The sequence below is a fragment of the Centroberyx affinis genome, unplaced genomic scaffold, assembly GCF_046629955.1.
Source record: "Centroberyx affinis isolate AG114_WGS23_722 - 3 ecotype Tasmania unplaced genomic scaffold, CSIRO-AGI_Caff_v1 ptg001995l_1, whole genome shotgun sequence".
In the NCBI taxonomy this organism is placed as follows: Eukaryota; Metazoa; Chordata; class Actinopteri; order Beryciformes; family Berycidae; genus Centroberyx; species Centroberyx affinis.
The window spans coordinates 20,365-40,354 of record NW_027280339.1 but is presented as its reverse complement, the minus strand read 5'-3'; the positions used below and the strand labels follow the sequence as shown (position 1 = coordinate 40,354).

At 41.3% G+C, this 19,990-nt stretch overlaps 1 protein-coding gene across 5 annotated transcripts; it reads left to right on the top strand.

The window, feature by feature from the left end:
* Nucleotides 1–1,799: 1,799 nt before the first annotated feature.
* LOC139653875 (NACHT, LRR and PYD domains-containing protein 12-like) lies at nt 1,800–19,509 on the top strand. Of its 5 annotated transcripts, XM_071530881.1 has the most exons (18): nt 1,800–1,896; nt 2,767–2,869; nt 2,982–3,095; nt 3,481–3,639; nt 5,664–5,742; nt 5,930–6,176; nt 6,572–8,375; nt 8,491–8,664; nt 8,876–9,049; nt 9,367–9,537; nt 11,092–11,265; nt 12,750–12,923; nt 13,144–13,317; nt 13,750–13,923; nt 14,131–14,177; nt 14,434–14,513; nt 18,043–18,151; nt 19,339–19,509. In XM_071530881.1, exons 2-17 carry the CDS (start codon nt 2,781–2,783, stop codon nt 18,103–18,105), a joined length of 3,897 nt encoding a protein of 1,298 aa, XP_071386982.1. In that variant the 5' UTR covers nt 1,800–1,896; nt 2,767–2,780; the 3' UTR covers nt 18,106–18,151; nt 19,339–19,509. The 5 variants fall into 5 exon arrangements, with proteins under 5 accessions (XP_071386982.1, XP_071386979.1, XP_071386981.1 ...); XM_071530878.1 differs by lacking the exons at nt 18,043–18,151; nt 19,339–19,509 and having other exon boundaries at nt 3,484–3,639; nt 14,434–17,405; XM_071530880.1 differs by lacking the exons at nt 18,043–18,151; nt 19,339–19,509 and having other exon boundaries at nt 5,930–6,158; nt 14,434–17,405.
* Nucleotides 19,510–19,990: the final 481 nt, after the last annotated feature.

Here is a 19,990-nt window from a genome sequence, read left to right as displayed (position 1 = left end):
TCTGTCCCTACATGAGTACTATGATAACTATATGCAACTGTTGTGTATGTATTAGCCTAGAAGTAGTAATCGTAGATGAAGTAACAGTAGTAGCAGAAGCCTAATCATAGTTGTAGTAATAGTAGTAATAGTAGTAATCATAATAGTAGTAGTGGTAGGCCTAGTACTAGCAGTACTGGTAGTAGTTGTAGTAGTAGCCTAGTAGTAGTAGTAGTGTATTAGTAGACACTAGTGATATTAGTAGAAGTAGTAGTAGTAGTAATTATGGTAATAGTAGTAGTGGTAGCAGCAGCAGCAGGAGTGTAACAGGAGTGGTTTTACCTGTATACCGTATATTGTATATGAACTGTCCCAAAAAAGTTTATACATACCTCTTATGTTACCAGATATTTGTGATATGTTTTTTTTTCTGATGTGTTGGGTTTTTTTGTGTTTTCACTGTACTCTGTACACAAAGATTCAGGGTTTTCTTTTTTTTTTTTTTTTTTTTTTAAGGGACTTTTTTCAAATATTTCAATAACAGCAAACCAATTCCAAGGGGGGAAAAAGGTCAAAATTAGCAATGCAAGCATTTATCAATACAGGCCCAATTCAGCATTTAACAGAATGATATAGGCTACTACAGAATATACAGAATGATAGATAAGTACCACAGATACCATCATGAATCTACAGGACCATAAGATAGGCAGCAACATTCACCTACAAGCTTTCCGGGTGAGTATGGGGGTCAGTCCCTGGGTTAATAAAGCGTTGTTTTTAGTCACATCTACCTGTACACACTCCTACCTTCACCAAACTCACTTAGGCCTCGGGCTCTACCACAGAACATGCAGTCTCCACACAGAAAGGACCAGGGGGGAGATTTGAACTGAAGACCTGCTTGAGGTCACAGTGCTGCCAGATTGTCATGTTATCAAATTTCTCCACCTCCATGCATCACATTCTTTTGCTCTGTGGCCGCTCTTTAGTTCACTGGATTTAAGGCATCTGTCTGTAGACTGCGTAGGTTTGTATGGGTTTTTTGCTGAATTGAAGACTTTATTGTCGAGATGTTTAGGGTTTGTATTAAATGTAAATGATTCATGGAGTGAAATGGTGTTGTTTGATGTATGTAAAAAGAATGTTGTAAAAAATTTAAATTTGTGTAAAAAAAAAAAAACAGGACAGTTTTGGTGTGTACAATTTCCAAGATCTGTTTCTAAAAGACAATACTCTTATTACAGTGAGTGAAAACAGAAAGCTTGTGTGGAATTGGTAATGATGGATACTGTGTATTTTTTGTGTGTTGTTTTTCTGGTGTACATTGAGTTGTCGTATAGTAATGTGGAGCCATTGTCATTGCTGGGGCAGTGATATGGTTTCTCTGTGTGTACTGTATGTATGTATGGATGTCTGTGTTTTGTTTTGTTCCTTTGAGTTGCTTTATTTTTGTCATGTATGCATGAGTGACGTTTTATCTTATGTTGCAGTTTGAGTTTGTGTTTATTTTTATTTTGGTTGATTTTATGTCTGTATTTTCATCTGTGTTACATTTTGCACTAAATTAAGTTAAAATGTCATTTTGCACTAAATTAAGTTAAAATAAGTATTTTTGATAATAAAAGAAAAAAAAAGTTCACTGTAGATGATGTGGTTAATGTGCACCATCTAGTGGACATATAGTAGAATTACATCACCTGATCTGTGATTTGCCACAGGTTTGGCAACAGGTTTGACTGGTCTGATGTCATACTGATGTTTCTAGACTTTGATACTGAAGTTATGAGGATGTGACAGCAGCCTCAGATCAACAGACAGACTGACTAAGGAGAATAAGCAGTGTCTTCTCTCTCAGTGTTTCATCAGATGAAGGTGGAAAGTGTCTTTGACTTGATCTGGATGTGAGTTCACCAGGTAAGTTTGATGAATAGCCTGGCTCATATCACATTGTGTTGTATAACTGTATAGCAGACTTGCTTGAGATGATAGTGATAGGGCTTTTCAAAATGTCTATTTGATGCTGGCAGATATAAATATTCATTAGAAAGGCAAGATAGATTGTTTAATTAATATTTATTTAATTAGATTTCTCAGTAACACATAGTAAGCTTTTGTCAGTGATCTAGGAGTTCTGTTCTACTCAAGGATGGTCTGAAGATCTGAAGGTGAAAGATGCTTTTGTCTCTTTATTTTCTGTCTTTGTTGTGTGATAGTGTATATGCTGTACTCTGGTCCTGGCTTGTTTGAATTTATGGTGTCTTGTAAGCCCATGCGGGCTGGGCATACAATTGTATGCATGACACAATAATAAAAATTTCATTCATTCATTCATTCATACAACATTTCTGTCTGACAATGATATGAGAATGATTTACATGTATTACTTTTAGCGGTTGCCAGGTAGAATGAGCATCAGTTAATGCAGGAAGTCTCAGAACCAGTCTGACAGCTTGGATCAGCGTGACTGAGGTGCATTTTTCCACTATTAATACTCCAAGTGTGCAACACAACCATCTTAATAATACTGACTTTGTTTCACTCAACCCCCTTTTGCACCATTCATGCCCCAATTGTCCTAGAGGCTAAAAAGTCCTGTACCTGGTCAGTCTATGTGATGGAAAGAGCAGATAGGCTATTTTTAGTATTTTGTAGACTTAATGTATATGTGACATGTTACAGACATGAATGCACAGCACTTGAAATAATATGTATGTATGTAATACACAATATATCCTGTCATGGAAATCTGATGGGAATGAATCAGTCCAGTGTGTTTGTGTAAAGGTGTTCGCTCTGCTATGAGTCAGTCTGAGGAGAGAGAGGAGGGGCTCCCTCCCTCTAAAACCACTCTGTCTGGGGAACATGACAGCCGGACCAAAGCTAAGAGGTAAGATGAGGATCTCTAACTGTCCATGACTGTTCTCCATCTCAGAGCTCAGCAGTGAAATCATTACAGCATCATTATTCATAGTAAAAGCTCTGTCTCTGTTGTGTTGAAGCCCAGTCCAGCAGGAGAGACCAGACTCCCCTGAACCCAGCTGTGTGTCCATGAAGAGTGACCACTCCAAGGATTTCTTTATTAATTTTAAAGAACATCATATATCTGAGAAAAGGTAAGTTATTGGCATTAAAACATGTAACATTATATTCTTCTTTATAACAATTGCTGCATTTATCCAGGAAGGGTTTTACTTTGTATACGCTCTTTTGCAGCATTGCTCTGCTTCACATCCATACAGTACAGATATTGATACCAGAGCTGCTCAGTGGAACCACAGTCTTCCACTATTGGTCACTGAGCAGCTCTACCCGAACAGTCTGGGGGTTGAGTTCCTTGCTCAAGGTCTAATTGGTGTTAGTTGCACAGGGTGGGGAAAGAGTTACATATCCACTCTGATTTTCAAAGTTGGTACTGGGATTCAAACTGGCAACCTGCTGCTCAAAACCCTGCTTCTTTAACATTTTTACTGCCATCACCCCTGTTTTATCAATCCTTAGCAGGATCCAGCAGGGGACACCAGACTCCCCTGTACCCAGCTGTGTGTCCATGAAGAGTGACCACTCAAAGGATTTCTTTATTAATTTTAAAGAACAGCATATATCTGACAGACGGTCTGTGGATCATCCTATTGAGTTCAAAGATGGACAGCACACAAGGTAAGAATTAATATAGCCACAAGCACACAACTGATAACTTAGGAAAGGACAAACCTGGATTTGAACCCACAATCTTCCATATGAAAGGTTGATACTTTACCTACTGAGCCAAACAGCTGTTGCAGATTCACTGAGGAGAAACTAACTAAAGGGAGAAGTATTATGATACTGCAGCCTACGACTGACAGTGCTAATCACTTTATAGAACATTGTAGTGCTCGCCATTAACGAATAAAACAATAGTAAGTCCCATGGGCCAGAAAGCTGCTGCTGCACTGCTCTCTATGGGTTGAAAGGTCTGGCCACACCCCAATCAGTGATGACATTCAGGTATTTTGCCAGATGATGTCAAACACCTTCTTTGAGTTTTCTGCACTGTGTGATTTAGTGTTGATTTACTTTTCATTAAACATGAAACTCATGACCCTCTGGTCCAAAGCCCTGTGCTTAACCACTCTGCCAACTTCCATTTTGGTATTCAGAGTGGGGAAACAACACAAAGGGACAAGTGATTGGTCAAATGTGATGGTCCAACCCATATTGAAAGCCTCAGAATATTATAACTGTATTAGTGCCCCACATTAATCAATTTACACATGGCTTTACAGACATCATCTTGACAGTCCAGACATCATTTGTATTTAGTTTGATGAAGATTGATCAAACTATCTTGAACATATCACATTGTCAATTTATCAAACTATTTTCAGCTGCACATTTCCATCTATCGTACGCTCAGTTTTCAAGATATTAACATTTTTTGACTGTTTACTAATTAAGGTATGACAATTTCAGAAATCATGTTGGTTTTTTCCTGTAATGTACAGTTTAGGAGGACAACACTGTGGGATCACAGTCAGTTTTTGCTATAAACAGAGGGGGGGGGGCGACGTCAGAATCGGGGGTAGGTACCAATGTACAAAAGATTTATCTCACTTCAGCCAACATGTTCTGAAAATTTCAGCTCTCTAGGACATACGGCTGGCTTTTTAATGAATTTTTGAGGGTGTGATTTTAATTCCTAAGAAGATTTGGTTATTATGCAATAAGCCACGTCTACTTTCATCAGTAATGACTAAATTTCATGGATTGACTTGGACATCATCCTAGAACATTTCATAAAAATCTATGCAGTCAATTATGAGATATGAACTTTTTGCATTTGTAGCGCCCACTAGTGGTAGAGCTCAAAAAGCTTTTGTGGGCGTGCTCAAGCAACACTCCACTCCACAACTCCACAACCATTTGGCCTATGAAAAACCTGTATACAACTGTGAAAAAGGACGGTCCCAAGATTGTCCACACCAAGTTTCGTGTGAATCGGATGAACGGCCTAGGAGGAGTTGTGAAAAAAGTGTTTCTTAAATAATTCAAAATGGTGGACAATACAATATGGTGGAAATTGAAAGTGATACGTCGGTTGGACTCAGCACCTTCCAAGGAATCTATGGACAAAATAATTTTCAGTCTATGACACACAGTTCAGACGTTATTGGCCAAAACGTAAAGTTGCTTGTTATAGCACCACCATCTGGCCAATGTGTGTGGACTGCCTTGCTTGAGTAGCAGTGTGCCATAGAAGCCCACCTGCCAAATATGGCTGCTGTGGGACATATATTCTGAGCTGCAGATACTTTTAGTGGAGAAAAAGAAAGAAAGAAAGAAAGAAAGAAGAATAATAATTCCGGCAAAAACAATAGGGTACCAGCACTACGTGCTTGGACCCCTAAAGTGAGAAAGAAAGAAAGAAAGAAGAATAACAATTCCAGCAAAAACAGTAGGGTTCCAGCACTACATGCTTGGACCCCTAATAAACAGATGAGTCATGTTATTATTCAAATCTACTGAACAGAGGAAAGAAGTCATGATACTCTGTTGATTTAGTTTCTTCTGTCAAAACATTACATCCAATAATCAGAGCAGTATTTACAGTGGAGTTCATATTGTGTTTCTACTCGGATCCATCATTACAGCCTGTGTATGTGTGAGACATTATATGACCTCATACATCATGTTTTCTCCAGAGTCCACCAGGAGAGGTCAGAGCTTCCCAATGTTCAGTCTGTCCAGGAGCATCAAACAGACCTGAACTCCATATTTATGGTGTGTAAATGTACAACACCACATTTTTCCTCAGCTACAAATGAAATGCAATACAACCACTCTGGTCATTATGGTCTCTATGCTGCACTCTTTAGGCCAGTGGGCTTTCAGTCTATACCAGATGGAGCTGATGTTGTGATCCATGATTTTAGAAAATAAGTTTAATTAATATATTATTCTGTTGCAGCTTCTCGAAGAGAACATTGTCACCTTTGTGAAGAACGAGCTGAAGAGATTCCAGAGTGTTCTGAGTCCGGATTACCCAGAATGCTTAGAGAGGCAGAGGGACGATGAGGAGGAGGTGGACAGTGAGGAGGAAGAGCAGAGGAGGAGCAGCAGAGAGGCTTTTCTGCAGATTACACTGCACTTCCTGCGGAGAATGAAGCAGGAGGAGCTGGCTGACTCTCTGCAGAGCCGTAAGAGGCTTTTAACAGGTTTAACATGATGGAAAGGGGAAATGGTGGGAAAATGGGAGATGTTTACATTTATAACTCTGTTTTAAATATAGTCATTTCTCAGAAAAGATCTATTCAATTCCAGATTGGAAGGTAAATGAGCACAATCTCCATGAAACCTCTGCTAAAATTATTGATTTGTTCATGTGGGTGTAGTTGTACTGCTTACAATGCTGAACAAAGTACTGTTCATTAAAAAACAGCACCACCACAGTTGCCTTTCACATTCGGCTACACAAACAGGACCTGTTTGTCCACTAGTGATGAGTAGAATAGATGCCATGGGGTTGTGAAAGCTATGCATTCACTGAGAAATGTTTACAGTTCTCATATTTGCCGTAACACCCCTTCATTGATGTTATTTGTTCATTCAGACAGTCTTGCTGCAGTGTGCCAACGTAAACTCCAATCTAACCTGAAGGAGAAGTTTCAGTGTTTGTTTGAGGGGATTGCTAAAGCAGGAAACCCAACACTTCTGAATCAGATCTACACAGAGCTCTACATCACAGAGGGAGGGAGTGGAGAGGTCAATGATGAACATGAGGTCAGACAGATCGAAACAGCATCCAGGAAACCAGTGAGACCAGAAACAACAATCAGATGTGAAGACATCTTTAAACCCTTACCTGGAAGAGATAAACCAACCAGAACATTGATGACAAAGGGAGTGGCTGGCATTGGGAAAACAGTCTTAACACAGAAGTTCACTCTGGACTGGGCTGAAGACAAAGCCAACCAGAATATACAGTTCACATTTCCATTCACTTTCCGAGAGCTGAATCTGCTGAAAGGGAAAAAGTACAGCTTGGTGGAACTTCTTCATCACTTCTTTACTGAGACGAAAGAAGCAGGAATCTGCAGGTTTGACAAGTTCCAGGTTATGTTCATCTTTGACGGTCTGGATGAATGTCGACTTCCTCTAGACTTCCAGAATAACGAGATCTGGACCGATGTTACAGAGTCGACCTCAGTGGATGTGCTGCTGACAAACCTCATCAAGGGGAAACTGCTTCCCTCTGCTCGCCTCTGGATAACCACACGACCTGCAGCAGCCAATCAGATCCCTCCTGAGTGCGTTGACATGGTGACAGAGGTGAGAGGCTTCACTGACCCACAGAAGGAGGAGTACTTCAGGAAGAGATTCAGAGATGAGGAGCAGGCCAGCAAAATCATCTCCCACATCAAGACTTCACGAAGCCTCCACATCATGTGCTACATCCCAGTCTTCTGTTGGATCACTGCTACAGTTCTGGATCATGTGTTGAGAATAGATAAGAGAGGAAAGATGCCCAAGACCCTGACTGAGATGTACATCCACTTCCTGGTGGTTCAGTCCATACAAGGGAATGTTAAGTATCATGGAAGAGCTGAGACAGATCCACTCTGGAATACAGAGAGCAGGGAGATGATTTTCTCTCTGGGAAAACTGGCTTTTGAGCAGCTGGAGAAAGGCAACCTGATCTTCTATGAAGCCGACCTGACAGAGTGTGGCATTGATATCAGAGCAGCCTCAGTGTACTCAGGAGTGTTCACACAGATCTTTAAAGAGGAGCGTGGGCTGAAACAGGAAAAGGTCTTCTGCTTTGTCCATCTGAGCATTCAGGAGTTTCTGGCTGCTGTTCATGTCTTTCTGTCATTCATCAACACTGGTGTCAATAAACTGTCAGAGACTCAGTCAACGTCCTGGTTGTCTACACTATTTCGAGACAAATTTAACATAAAATACCTCCACCAGAGTGCTGTGGACAAGGCCTTACAGAGTCCACATGGACACCTGGACTTGTTCCTTCGCTTCCTCCTGGGCCTTTCACTGAATACCAACCAGAATGTCCTGCAAGGCGTGCTGACACAGACAGGAAGCAGCTCACAGAGCAATCATGAAACAGTCCAGTACATCAAGGAGAAGATCAGGGAAAATCCCTCTCCAGAGAGAAGCATCAATCTGTTCCACTGTCTGAATGAGCTGAATGACCATTCTCTAGTGGAGGAGATCCAACAGTACCTGAGATCAGGGAGTCTCTCCACAGACAAACTCTCCCCTGCTCAGTGGTCGGCTCTGGTCTTCATCTTACTGTCATCAGAAGAAGAGCTGGACGTATTTGACTTGAAGAAATACTCTGCTTCAGAGGAGGCTCTTCTGAGGCTGCTGCCAGTGGTCAAAGCCTCCAATATAGCTCTGTAGGTGTATACATAACTGGATAGATTCAATATATTAAATATAATATTTATACAGAAGAGAAAAAATAAATATTTTCCAATTTGTTGTTTATCGTTATCACTAATTCCTCTTCAGGCTGAATGTCTGTCAGCTGTCAGACAGCAGTTGTGAAGCTCTGGCCTCAGTTCTCAGCTCCCAGTCCTCTAGTCTGAGAGAGCTGGACCTGAATAACAACGACCTGCAGGATTCAGGAGTGAAGCTGCTCTCTGCTGGACTGGGGAGTCCACACTGTAGACTGGAAACTCTCAGGTCAGTATTCCTCAACCTGTAAAGGGTGACCCTGCAAGTTTAAGACTAGGATTTAAGAGCCATTTTACTGTAGTAATGTTAAATTTAATTGGAAAGGAAATCTTGAAAAATGTCAATATACTGTAAGTATTCTAAGTAGTGTCTAAAAACCACAGATATCAATCATATTAATAAGATAGTAACATTTTCATATCTGTACATCTCCATTGAGGCTGAGTGTCTGTAAGCTGTCAGAGAGAAGCTGTGAAGCTCTGGCCCCAGTTCTCAGCTCCCAGTCCTCTAGTCTGAGAGAGCTGGACCTGAGTAACAATGACCTGCAGGATTCAGGAGTGAAGCTGCTCACTGCTGGACTGGAGAGTCCACATTGTAGACTGGAAACTCTCAGGTAAGATCAGGTTATGATGCTTTTGTGTAACAATAGGTTGTAACTATAATATTGCATGCTGTTTTTTGATATGTTCATAGTTTTTCTGGATTTGGCAAACACTACTTTGTTCCTTTAATTGTATTAAAGGGCTGGACAGGGTTAGAGCATCACATGTTTGATCTCTGAAACACCAAATGTTCCCTGCCCAAGTAGGCTACACTTGGGCAGGGAACCCAAGTGAGACACTGAGCCCCTTCTTGCTCACTGACAGTGAGTCGCTCTGGAAAACTAATTATCTAAAATATAAAGGAAAAAATGTCTATCTATTTTTTCAGGTTGAATCAAAACAAGCTCACAGAGAAATGCTGTAAGGAGTTGTCAGTTCTCAGCTCCCAGTCCTCTAGTCTGAGAGAGCTGGACCTGAGTAACAACGACCTGCAGGATTTGGGAGTGAAGCTGCTCTCTGCTGGACTAGAGAGTCCACACTGTAGACTGGACACTCTCAGGTCAGTATTCCTGAACAGGGTAGAACTTAAAGATTTTGGGTACTAGCCCACCAGGTTAATGGACTGAAATTTCTACTAGCCCGGACAAGTTATTACTAGCCCAGTATAGATAATGTAATATTCAGGTTTATTCCTTTATTTAAGTTTTTTAAGTATTTAAGTTTAGTCTTGGATGTCGGACTTTCCCACCAGCACATGAATGCAGCATAATAGTTCTGGCTAAAAAACGTTAATTGTCTAATGGCAGAATCCCAGATCTGAATCACCACCAAAATTTAATCAGCTGATCCTTGGGCCAAGAATGATCTGTCCAACAAATTTCAGACAAATCTGTTGGTAACTTTCTGATTTAGCCTATCTTGCTAACAAACACACAAACAATCAGGGATGAAAAGAAAACCTCCGTCCAACTTTTTAAACGTTTTAAAATTATATATATCCTCCTTTTCTGGATGAGGTTCGTCGTGCTGCTGTTGTTGTTTAAGTTGTCTCAGAATTTGAATGAGAATTTGAATCAAATTCTGTGCGTTGTCTACTTCTGTCAGTGAGCTAAAAAGCTAAAGAGCTGCCTGTCTGTTGCCTCAGCTTCGAGCACTGTCGCCAAGGCAATAGTGCAGTGTTCTGATAGGCCGGCTGAGGCAGGGACGAGCCCTTGGATATTATCACAGGCATGGAAGAGTTAACCCAAAAATGAAAACGATGTCATTATCTTCTCACCCTTATGCCAGTTGTTTGTCCACATAACACACACAGTATAGTATCTCCTTAAATATCTATTTACATTTTAGTGAATCTCACTCACCTGACCAGCTAGTGATGTATCTGACTCGCCTGAGACGAAAAACACTTGCCGCTGGTGAACGGGCGAGTATTATTTCCATCCCTGTCCCTAAACTGTAAAGGTTGACCCTGCAAGTTTAACATTGATATTTAAGAGCCATTTTACTTAAAGGAATAGTTCCCCCAAAAATGAAAATTCTGTCATCATCTACTCCCCCTCGTGCCAAATGAAACGCAGGTGAAGTTTGTCCATGTAACACACGGGTTAACGGGCTAACCCTCCAAAACAACTGAAGTCAGTGGGGACCAGTTCTTCAGAGTTCCAAAAAGACCTACAGTATATTTACACCATCATTTAGTGCAAATCTGAACTACAGCTGATTGATTTGCAACAAATAATAGTGTATAGGTCTTTCTATTCACAGTGTGATTGTTTGGCTGTTTTTGTTTTGGAACTCTAAAGAACAGGTCCCCATTGACTTCAGTTGTTTTGGCTGCTACCAAGTTGTGCTGGCAACCTCCCTGTGTGTTATATGGACTAACAAATTTCACCTGTGTTTCATTTGGCATGAGGGTGAGTACATGACAGAATTTTCATTTTTGGGTGAACTATTCCTTTAAGTTATGTTCAATTTAAGGAAATTTTATAAAATCAGTATTCTTCTCATCCAGCTTTTCATACACAGCCATAATAGCAGCGCCTAACAAAACACAGATATCAATAATATTAAATAAAAGTGAGTAACATTTTCATATCTATACATCTCCATTAAGGCTGAGTGTCTGTAAGCTGTCAGAGAGAAGCTGTGAAGCTCTGGCCTCAGTTCTCAGCTCCCAGTCCTCTAGTCTGAGAGAGCTGGACCTGAGTAACAACAACCTGCAGGATTCAGGAGTGAAGCTGCTCTCTGCTGGACTGGAGAGTCCACACTGTAGACTGGAAACTCTCAGGTAAGATCAGGTTATGATGCTTTTGTCTAACAATAGGTTGTAACTATAATGCACGCTATTTTTTGATGGATTTGTGTTTTCATTTTTTTTGTGGTCACATTTTTTCTGCATTTGTCAAACAGAATAATTTTGCATGGTATAAACTCTGTATGATAAAAATGTATTTTGTTGTGTTCCTCTTCTTATCCTTTAATTCTATTTTCACGAGGCTGGACAACACTCAAATGAGTGACAGGACAACAGAGCATGAGTAGCAGGGATTTTAAAGGAATAGTTCACCCAAAAATGGAAATTCAGTCATTATACTCACCCGCATGCCAATGGAAAATCGGTGGTGAAGTTTGGTACTCCATACAGTTGTCCCTCTGATTCACAGCAAAATTTTGTTGCAGCCTTCTCCAAAACAACTGACTTTGCATGGGGACCTGTCTTAGGAGTTCAAAAAATAATGGGAACTAACCATAAAATGACTCCATACCGCTCGCCCAACATAATCCCAGTCTCCGGAAGCCAACCAATCCCAAACTGACTTGAAAAGACCGACATTTACACCATTATTTAGCTGAAATCGACACTGTAGCTGTTGCATTCAAAACTGGGTTCACATGTGCGCGTACCCCGGCCTTCGAAACTAGATAGGTAAGACTATCTCAGATAAGGAGAATCAAGAATTCCGGTTTTGCCGTTCAGCCTTCAAAACAAAAGCATAAGATTTTAAATCGGTAGAAATACTGTTTTAAACCAATTACTTTGTATTTAATCGTCAAATTCAATAAGTGAATATTAATGTTTAATGTCCACTTAAAGTCTCTGTTCTGTATGTATTCTGGATAGTGTAATACATGCAGCATTTATAGTTAAAATAGCAAATTTTATGGCATTTTTCATCATTATTATAATATCAAACATGAAATGGTCCACATAAAAATGGCCACCGCTCTGATCATCCAGGAGCGTTGATTTGAATGGGAAAGACCGTCCTATCCATTAAAATTCTGTGGTCGGAAGACTGTGAATATTTGGCTCGGAGTCTGACGAGGCCCCTGGGAGAAGTGCAACCATCTTGTGACTAGAGATATAAGAGATGGGGAGGGGGGGAGGAGGGGTGCAAAGCAATCGATGCCGAACAGGACATGTTGGTTAGGAAGGCTTTTATACTGTGGGTAGGTGATCATGGTAATTGAGCACAGGTGACCTGGCAAGTGTTGACCGGCTCTGATTGGATGGGAGAAGGAAGGGAGAATGGGAGAGAGAGATAGAGAGAGAGAGAGAGGAGGCTCATTCTCATATTGTCCACTCCTGAACTTCAGCTAATAGATTAGCTCCATAAAGGGCTGGACAGGTTAGAGCATCACGTTTGATCTCTGAAACATCAAATGTTCCCAGTCCTAGTGACACTGACCCCCTTCCTGCTCACTGACAGAGTCTCTCTAGAAAGCTAATTATCTAAAATATAAAGGAAAATGTTCTATCTGTTTTGTCAGGTTGAATCAAAACAAGCTCACAGAGAAATGCTGTAAGAAGTTGTCATCAGTTCTCAGCTTCCAGTCCTCTAGTCTGAGAGAGCTGGACCTGAGTAACACTGACCTGCAGGATTCAGGAGTGAAGCTGCTCTCTGCTGGACTGGGGAGTCCACACTGTAGACTGGAGACTCTCAGGTCAGTATTCCTGAACATGTAAAGGGAGACTGCAAATTTAACATTGGGATTTAAGAGCCATTTTACTCTACTACTGTTCAAAGTAAATCTTGAAAATATTCAAAGTCAGTTCTTCTCATGCAGCTTTACATACACAGCCATAATAGCAGTGTCTAACAAAACAGGTTTCAGTCATAATTATAAGAGAGTAATGTTTTCATATCTGTACATCTCCATTAAGGCTGAGTGTCTCTCAGCTGTCAGAGAGAAGCTGTGAAGCTCTGGCCTCAGTTCTCAGCTCCCAGTCCTCTAGTCTGAGAGAGCTGGACCTGAGTAACAACGACCTGCAGGATTCAGGAGTGAAGCTGCTCTCTGCTGGACTGGAGAGTCCACACTGTAGACTGGACACTCTCAGGTCAGTATTCCTCAACCTGTTCAACACATGACCATTTAAAAATCCTGCTTTACATACAGGTTACTATAAGCAAATTAACACCTAACTTGTTGAGGATTTTGTCATTTTAAAACAAATTATGATACCAACATTTAGCACTTCCTAGCCTCTGTGAATTACTTTCCAGGAGGACATTTCATTCTTTCCTCTCCTTGCTGCCTCAGTTGTTGAAACCTAAAATACCAGAAAGGACTTGTAATATTCTGTCACAAAGTGAGTGGAGAACTCTCAAACTGGAGCAAATGAACCCACAAAGCTGATCAGTCAACTGTTTGTATTTGGGGCAGTTACAGTTTTGCTAGAATTTGACAGCATTATCACAACTAATTTCACAGTAGGTTACTAATAAAATCTGACATGTGGCTTGAGTTGTTTGTGTGTGTGTGTGTGCAGGCTGTCAGGCTGTCTGCTCACAGAGGAAGGCTGTGCTTCTCTGGCCTCAGCTCTGAGCTCCAACCCCTCCCATCTGAGAAAGCTGGACCTGAGCTACAATCATCCAGGAGCCTCAGGAGTGAAGCTGCTCTCTGCTGGACTGGAGGATCCACACTGGAGACTGGACTCTCTCAGGTATGGAGAGGCAATGTCTGCTAGAAGGCTGAGAGCTCACACACATTTTCTCTGTCACACTGAGAAGCTGAGGAGTATTGATTAATGTTTAATGGTGGATATGTGTGATGTATTGGAGGAGGGAAGGTTATTTATGGGAAGGTTATTTAATGCCCATGTTTCCATTATCAAAGAGAATACTCTGGTCTGACTTTGTTTTCCCTACAGTGTGGATCATGGTGGAGAGCAGAGGTTGACACTAGGTCTGAGGAAGTGTAAGTGTGTATTTAGTCTGATTCATGAAAACAAAACAGCAAACATTCAACTATTTACATGGAAAACCCCTCTACACAGCTGTACGTAACATCTATTCATTGAAGTCCTACTGAGAATGAAGATGATGGCTGATATAATGTGTCATCGTGAAACTGTTAAGAAATTAAAGGTCAAACTGTTAATAAATCAACAAATAATAAGCAGGTATATTAGAATAAAAATAGTTTCTGTATTGTGTCTTGTTCTGTCCATCAGATGCCTGTGAACTCACACTGGATCCAAACACAGCACACAGAAACCTCTTCCTGTCTAAAGACAACAGAAAGGTGTCACTGGTGAGAGAGGAGCAGCCATATCCTGATCACCCAGAGAGATTTGACTACTGGTTTCAGCTACTGTGTAGAAATGGTCTGACTGGTCGCGGTTACTGGGAGGTCGAGAGGAAAGGAAGGGTTTATATAGGAGTGACTTGCAGAGGAATCAGTAGGAGAGGAGGGGGTGCTGACTGCAGTCTTGGAGGGAATGAAAAGTCCTGGAGTCTGTTCTGCTCTGATGATCGTTACTCTGCCTGGCACAATAAGACATTAGTATTCACAGGAATCCCCCCCTCCTCTGGCTCTAACAGAGTAGCAGTGTATCTGGACTGGCCTGCTGGATCTCTGTCCTTCTACAGAGTCTCTTCTGACACACTGATCCACATCCACACCTTCCACTCCACATTCACTGAACCACTCTTTCCTGGCTTTGGGTTTGGGTCGACTGGTTCCTCAGTGTCTCTGTGTCAGACAGAGGAGGGAGTGGGGACTCTTGTGTAGAGAAACACTCTCACTGCTGACCAAAGTCGATCTACTTTGAAATGAGCTTCAAATTTGGAAGCTAGCAGTGTGTTCCCACGCATTTTAAAATTATGTTTTAAGTAGTTTTGATTTTATGATCGATTTTACTTTTTAGGTCATTTTGGTTTTAGATCCAGCTTAACTACTTTTAACCGATTTTACTGACTGTTAATTACCTCCGCCAAGGAGGTTATGTTTTCGGTGCCATTTGTTTGTTTGTCTGTTTGTTTGTCTGTTAGTAGGATTACGGAAAAACTACTGGCCCGATTTTCATGAAACTTTGTGGAAGGATGTAGCATGGGCCAAGAAAGAACCCATTCAATTTTGGAGTGGATCCAGATCCGACTCACGAATAAGCAACAATAGTAGGAACCTTGGCGGAGGTCTGTGCTCTCCGAGTGCCCTTCTAGTTATTTATTGCGTCCTGATCGGACTTTTAAGTTTGTGGCTATTTACTGCTGCCTTGACAGCTGTTTACTAGCTTATTTTGTTTTGTTTTTAGCCAATCGGCTAAGCTAGCCGGTTTTTAAGCATGGCTCCACTTACCTCGCCGTCCGACTGTGTAAACTGCAAACGGCACAGTCAAGAGATCTCTGAGCTCCAGGAGAGAATATCCATTCTACACCAGATCCGAGAGGGGGAGAGGCACATAGACTCGCTGGAGTCATTTGGCCCAGCGCCAGCTGCCGGTAGTGGATACTTGGATGCCACTGTCCCCTGCTATGGTGTGGCTCAGACGCAGACAGACGATCCCTGGCTACGGTGACCAGACATCCCGGTTTGTCCGGTATTGTCCCGGTTTTAAGATGGGTGTCCCGAGTCCTGACAAATATCTGTAAAACACTAAAATGTTCCGGTTTTCAACATTCACTACCAAAATGTCCCAGTTTTCACCACAATTAAAATAATAATAGTATTATACTTGTTTTCAGCGCTTACATAGACGTTTATCATGTTCTGTCCTGCTCATTATTACCTAACCCAATCAAAAAACATAAACAATGCACCACGCATCTGAATTCAATACTGATTTGTCTGTATGTGTCAATCAATCAATGTGTCGTTGTCAAGGCTGTTGCTAGTCTGTGATGCTTGTGGCTCTGTCTGACAGAATCTGACGGTTAGCTGTCATGCCGAAGAGAAAGTCAGTCTTTTCTAAAGACCTCCAAAAGGCTTACTCTTTTCTTCGTGAAGTAGCCGGCAACGAAAATGCTGCGTTCTGCACAAAACATTATTTTTGGTTTGCTGAGGCGCTGTCCATGGTGTTGAAAGGTGCAGTCACTAGGTGTGCTAAGTGCTGAAATATTTATCCCCCATCCTGATGAAAACGCCTATGGTGCGTGCATAAGCGCATACATGTGCGCGTGCATGAACGTGCGGTACACTTAAGGGTCCCAGTTTGGGGGTTTGAAAATGTGGTCACCCTATCCCTGGCTTCATCTGGGTGCCAGGCCTAAGGTCCCCCCCAGCTCCACTTTACCACCACCCCCGGAGCCTCAGATGGGAGTAAGACCAAAGGCTCCCCTATGCTCCATGCCGTCCCAGAGCCAGCCCTGGACTACGGTCAGCAAGGGTCTCATCTCCCCCCACCTCATCATCTTCAGCTGGCAAACAGATTCAGCATACTGGATGAGACGGAGTTTCCCCCACTGGCTGAACACCTCCGCCGTCCGTCCTCGCTGCCTCTGGCTGCCGAGTCGCTGTCTCCGCCAAGGCCAGAATAGAGGAGGTTGACTCGCCCGGCACGCATACGGTCACCAGCTAATTTCACCACCCAACCATCCTCGGAGCGTGTGGATGTCGAGAGGGGCTTGGATCAGGAGAGTCGCCAGACATAACCGCTACACTGTTGAGGCAAATGAACTGACAGTGCGGTTGTGCCTTTTTAAAGTTGAATCAGCAAAAATGTTAGTAGTGATTTTCGATGGAAACAAAGTGTTTGTGCTGTTACATGGGGGGCTCCCACACTGAACAATTGTCTTTAAGTATTTAAAAGTGGATTGAGAAGGCCAAAGGGCTTGTATGCTGGCCTACACGCACTGTTGCTGTGCAGGTACCTGGACGATTCCAGCCAAGTGTCTAGCAAGCAAGAGATCTATGCTTATTTAATCATACTTTGGTCTAGTATGTATCCCAAAACTAAAAGTCCCTAAATGTCCCAGTGTGGGACAATGTACCTACTGCTGGATGTTGTTTACTTTAAGGAAAGATTACTTTTTTATGTGTGTGTGTGTACAAAGCCTACTTGCTGTTGTTGAAGGACAGCAAATACAAACCATAAATAGCAGCCGACAAGAAGCCAGCAGCCTGGAGAATTCAAACACCACTTGTATTTTCATGGGCTGAGCCCACTGGGTGTTGAGATTTCAAAATAAAATCATTCTTCCCCTATTGCAAATGCTATGCTGTTGTCTTTCCACGACACTTCCTACAGGCTATACAATATTTGATCATTAAATATCTGTGTTGATGGAGATGTAAAAAAACACAAATGGACTTGGTAAGTTGAACTCCTGTCTGTTGTCACATATATATGTTTTTTTTGTTTCTTTTTTTTTGGCACAAAAAACAGCCTCACAAGAGCACTACACAATGCACCACTGGCCATCGAAATTGTGTTCCACCTCCATTTTCCCCTGAAATTTAGTATTGTCATTTGACAAGGAAATAAAAGTTCATTTTGTTTAATAGTTTATGACTATTGAATATGACTATTAAATAATGTATAAATTAATACCTTAGTTAACATGAACACCATTAGTAAATGATTACCAGACACATTAGTTAACTGTTAATTAAGGGTTTGTTAATGCTTATTAAGCATTAACTAACCCTTAATTAATGTACCCTTATTGTAAAGGGTTACCAATATGTCTAGTTATTAACTTAATCTGCAGTTGTTCTGAAAACATAATATTTGTAATTATTTCTTTAACAAGATGCACCTGTGTAAATCCAATCTACTTTCTTGAGCGCACCTACCCTACGAACAATTACCTTGTTTCATCTACTGCTCTGTGTGCTGCAGTCTGGGAAACTCACACATGCCCGGGCAAAACCTCCATGCCAGAGAGAGACAACGTGGAGCTGACTGAGCTGACCATGGAGTCACCGAAGCTGTGTTTCGTCTCTTTACGGTAACAGAATACAATTGTCCAATTATTGAAGTTTCAACCACCGTCACTGTGGTATTTTCATAATTTACAGTATTAGTGTTATGGTGAAATGTAACGCTGGGTGTGTGTGAAATTATAGCAAAATGGCTCCATGTGAGGAGTTGATTTAGCTAGCTAGGTTAGTTTGTTAGCAGTTAGTCTTATAGAGACATGTAATGCTGTCTAACCTATAAATACTCTTGACACTGTTGAGTGTCAACACTGTCTTGGAAGGAACAGTGCTTGTTGTGTGGCCGGATTTTCCTCTGACTTAAAGAGGAAAGCTAGCTCGCTAGCTAGCGAGTTAGCTTAGCGAACATGGCTGTGTCGGCTAAGGCAGGGATTTGGCTAATGTTAGCTCGCTAGGTAGTCAGCTCTGTCGTAGCTATAATCTAACCATTTGTTTAGACATACAACGGTGTAAGGCATAGTCCAAAATCCAGTCATACTCCCTGTCCTGACCAAAGAACTGAGGCATGTTTTTACTCAAATGTAGATGGACTAGCTTAACATAAATTTTGCAGAGGCTAGGCTAAATGGACAATAAAGCCTGTTGGTGTATTTTGTGGTTGTTAAAGTTGTGTACAATAAATAACACTTGCCTTTGCTGGTTTTCTTTTTTTTTAAATTTACAATAGGTGTATTGTTCTAATATGCGTACTTAAACCAAACATTCAAAATATGTGCCAGATATACAAAAATACGACGCTGAAGTTGGCTACTTATTCGCAGCTACTTGTTCGTGGGCTGTCTGTGGGCTGTCTGTGGACAAATAGATTTTTTCACACAGAAGGTTTCCTCTGTATTTAGAGTGTTCTTTGCCTCATATATTAGAATTCTTGGAAAAATACAAATTCTCTACCAGAAAGGATCTCGACATTTTAATCAGACATTTGTGTATAGTTTTGATTGCACTTTCTGCCTATTTGATGTGGCTATATCTCTTGATTATTAAAATGTTGCAAGAATCTGACACTGGGGCATCATAGACAATGTAACAGAGTATCAAAATACAGAATTATGAGGAATTTTACTGTAGCATTATTGTATTTTTACCCCCTCAACATGGCATATGAGGCTACATGTCCACCGAAGACATTTTGATAGTCAGAGGTAGAGCCACAGCAAATAGACAGAAAGTGCAATCAATCACTCTTGGTTCATTACAGGTTGAGCATAGTCTCACATCCCATATCCTTCAAGTGCAAAAAGGGAGCAAGTTGCTGAGGCTTTAGTCAAGAAGCACCCATGTTTGAGGGACCCGGTGTCCTTCAATGGTTTATACGGTTGGCACAATAGCCTCAAGTACAAGGTTGCAAATTACAGGATGAACATTAAAAATCTTGAATTACCAGAGCTCAGTGTAAACTGTTTGAAGATAAAATCAGCAGAAGACAGAACTCCAGCAAAGAACTTGAAAAAGGCCAAGAAGTCAGAGGTCAACTACCTCTCACCTCATCCTAGAGGGGAGTCCAATGAAACCCTTGAAAAGGAGCGAGTGGAGTTACTCTATGAGTACAAGAAGAAGGATAACAGCAAAAGTATCAAGAAGAACAACAAGAAGACGGCAAAGACCTTCTCATTGTGTCGGAAGGATGTCATCCTCTAGAAACCACCTGTCATCGACTTTAAAGCCCGATGGCCTGCCCTCTTTGAACCCTCTCTGGTATGTTTAATTTTAGTCTTGTTTTCAATCATATGCAGTTAGATAACATTTTTCCAATGTTCATTGCTTCATCTTTTTCCAGCATCATTGCCATTATCTCATATCTAAAGTGACATCTTGAGGTGACTAAAGTAATGTTTTCATTTGTTTCCTCC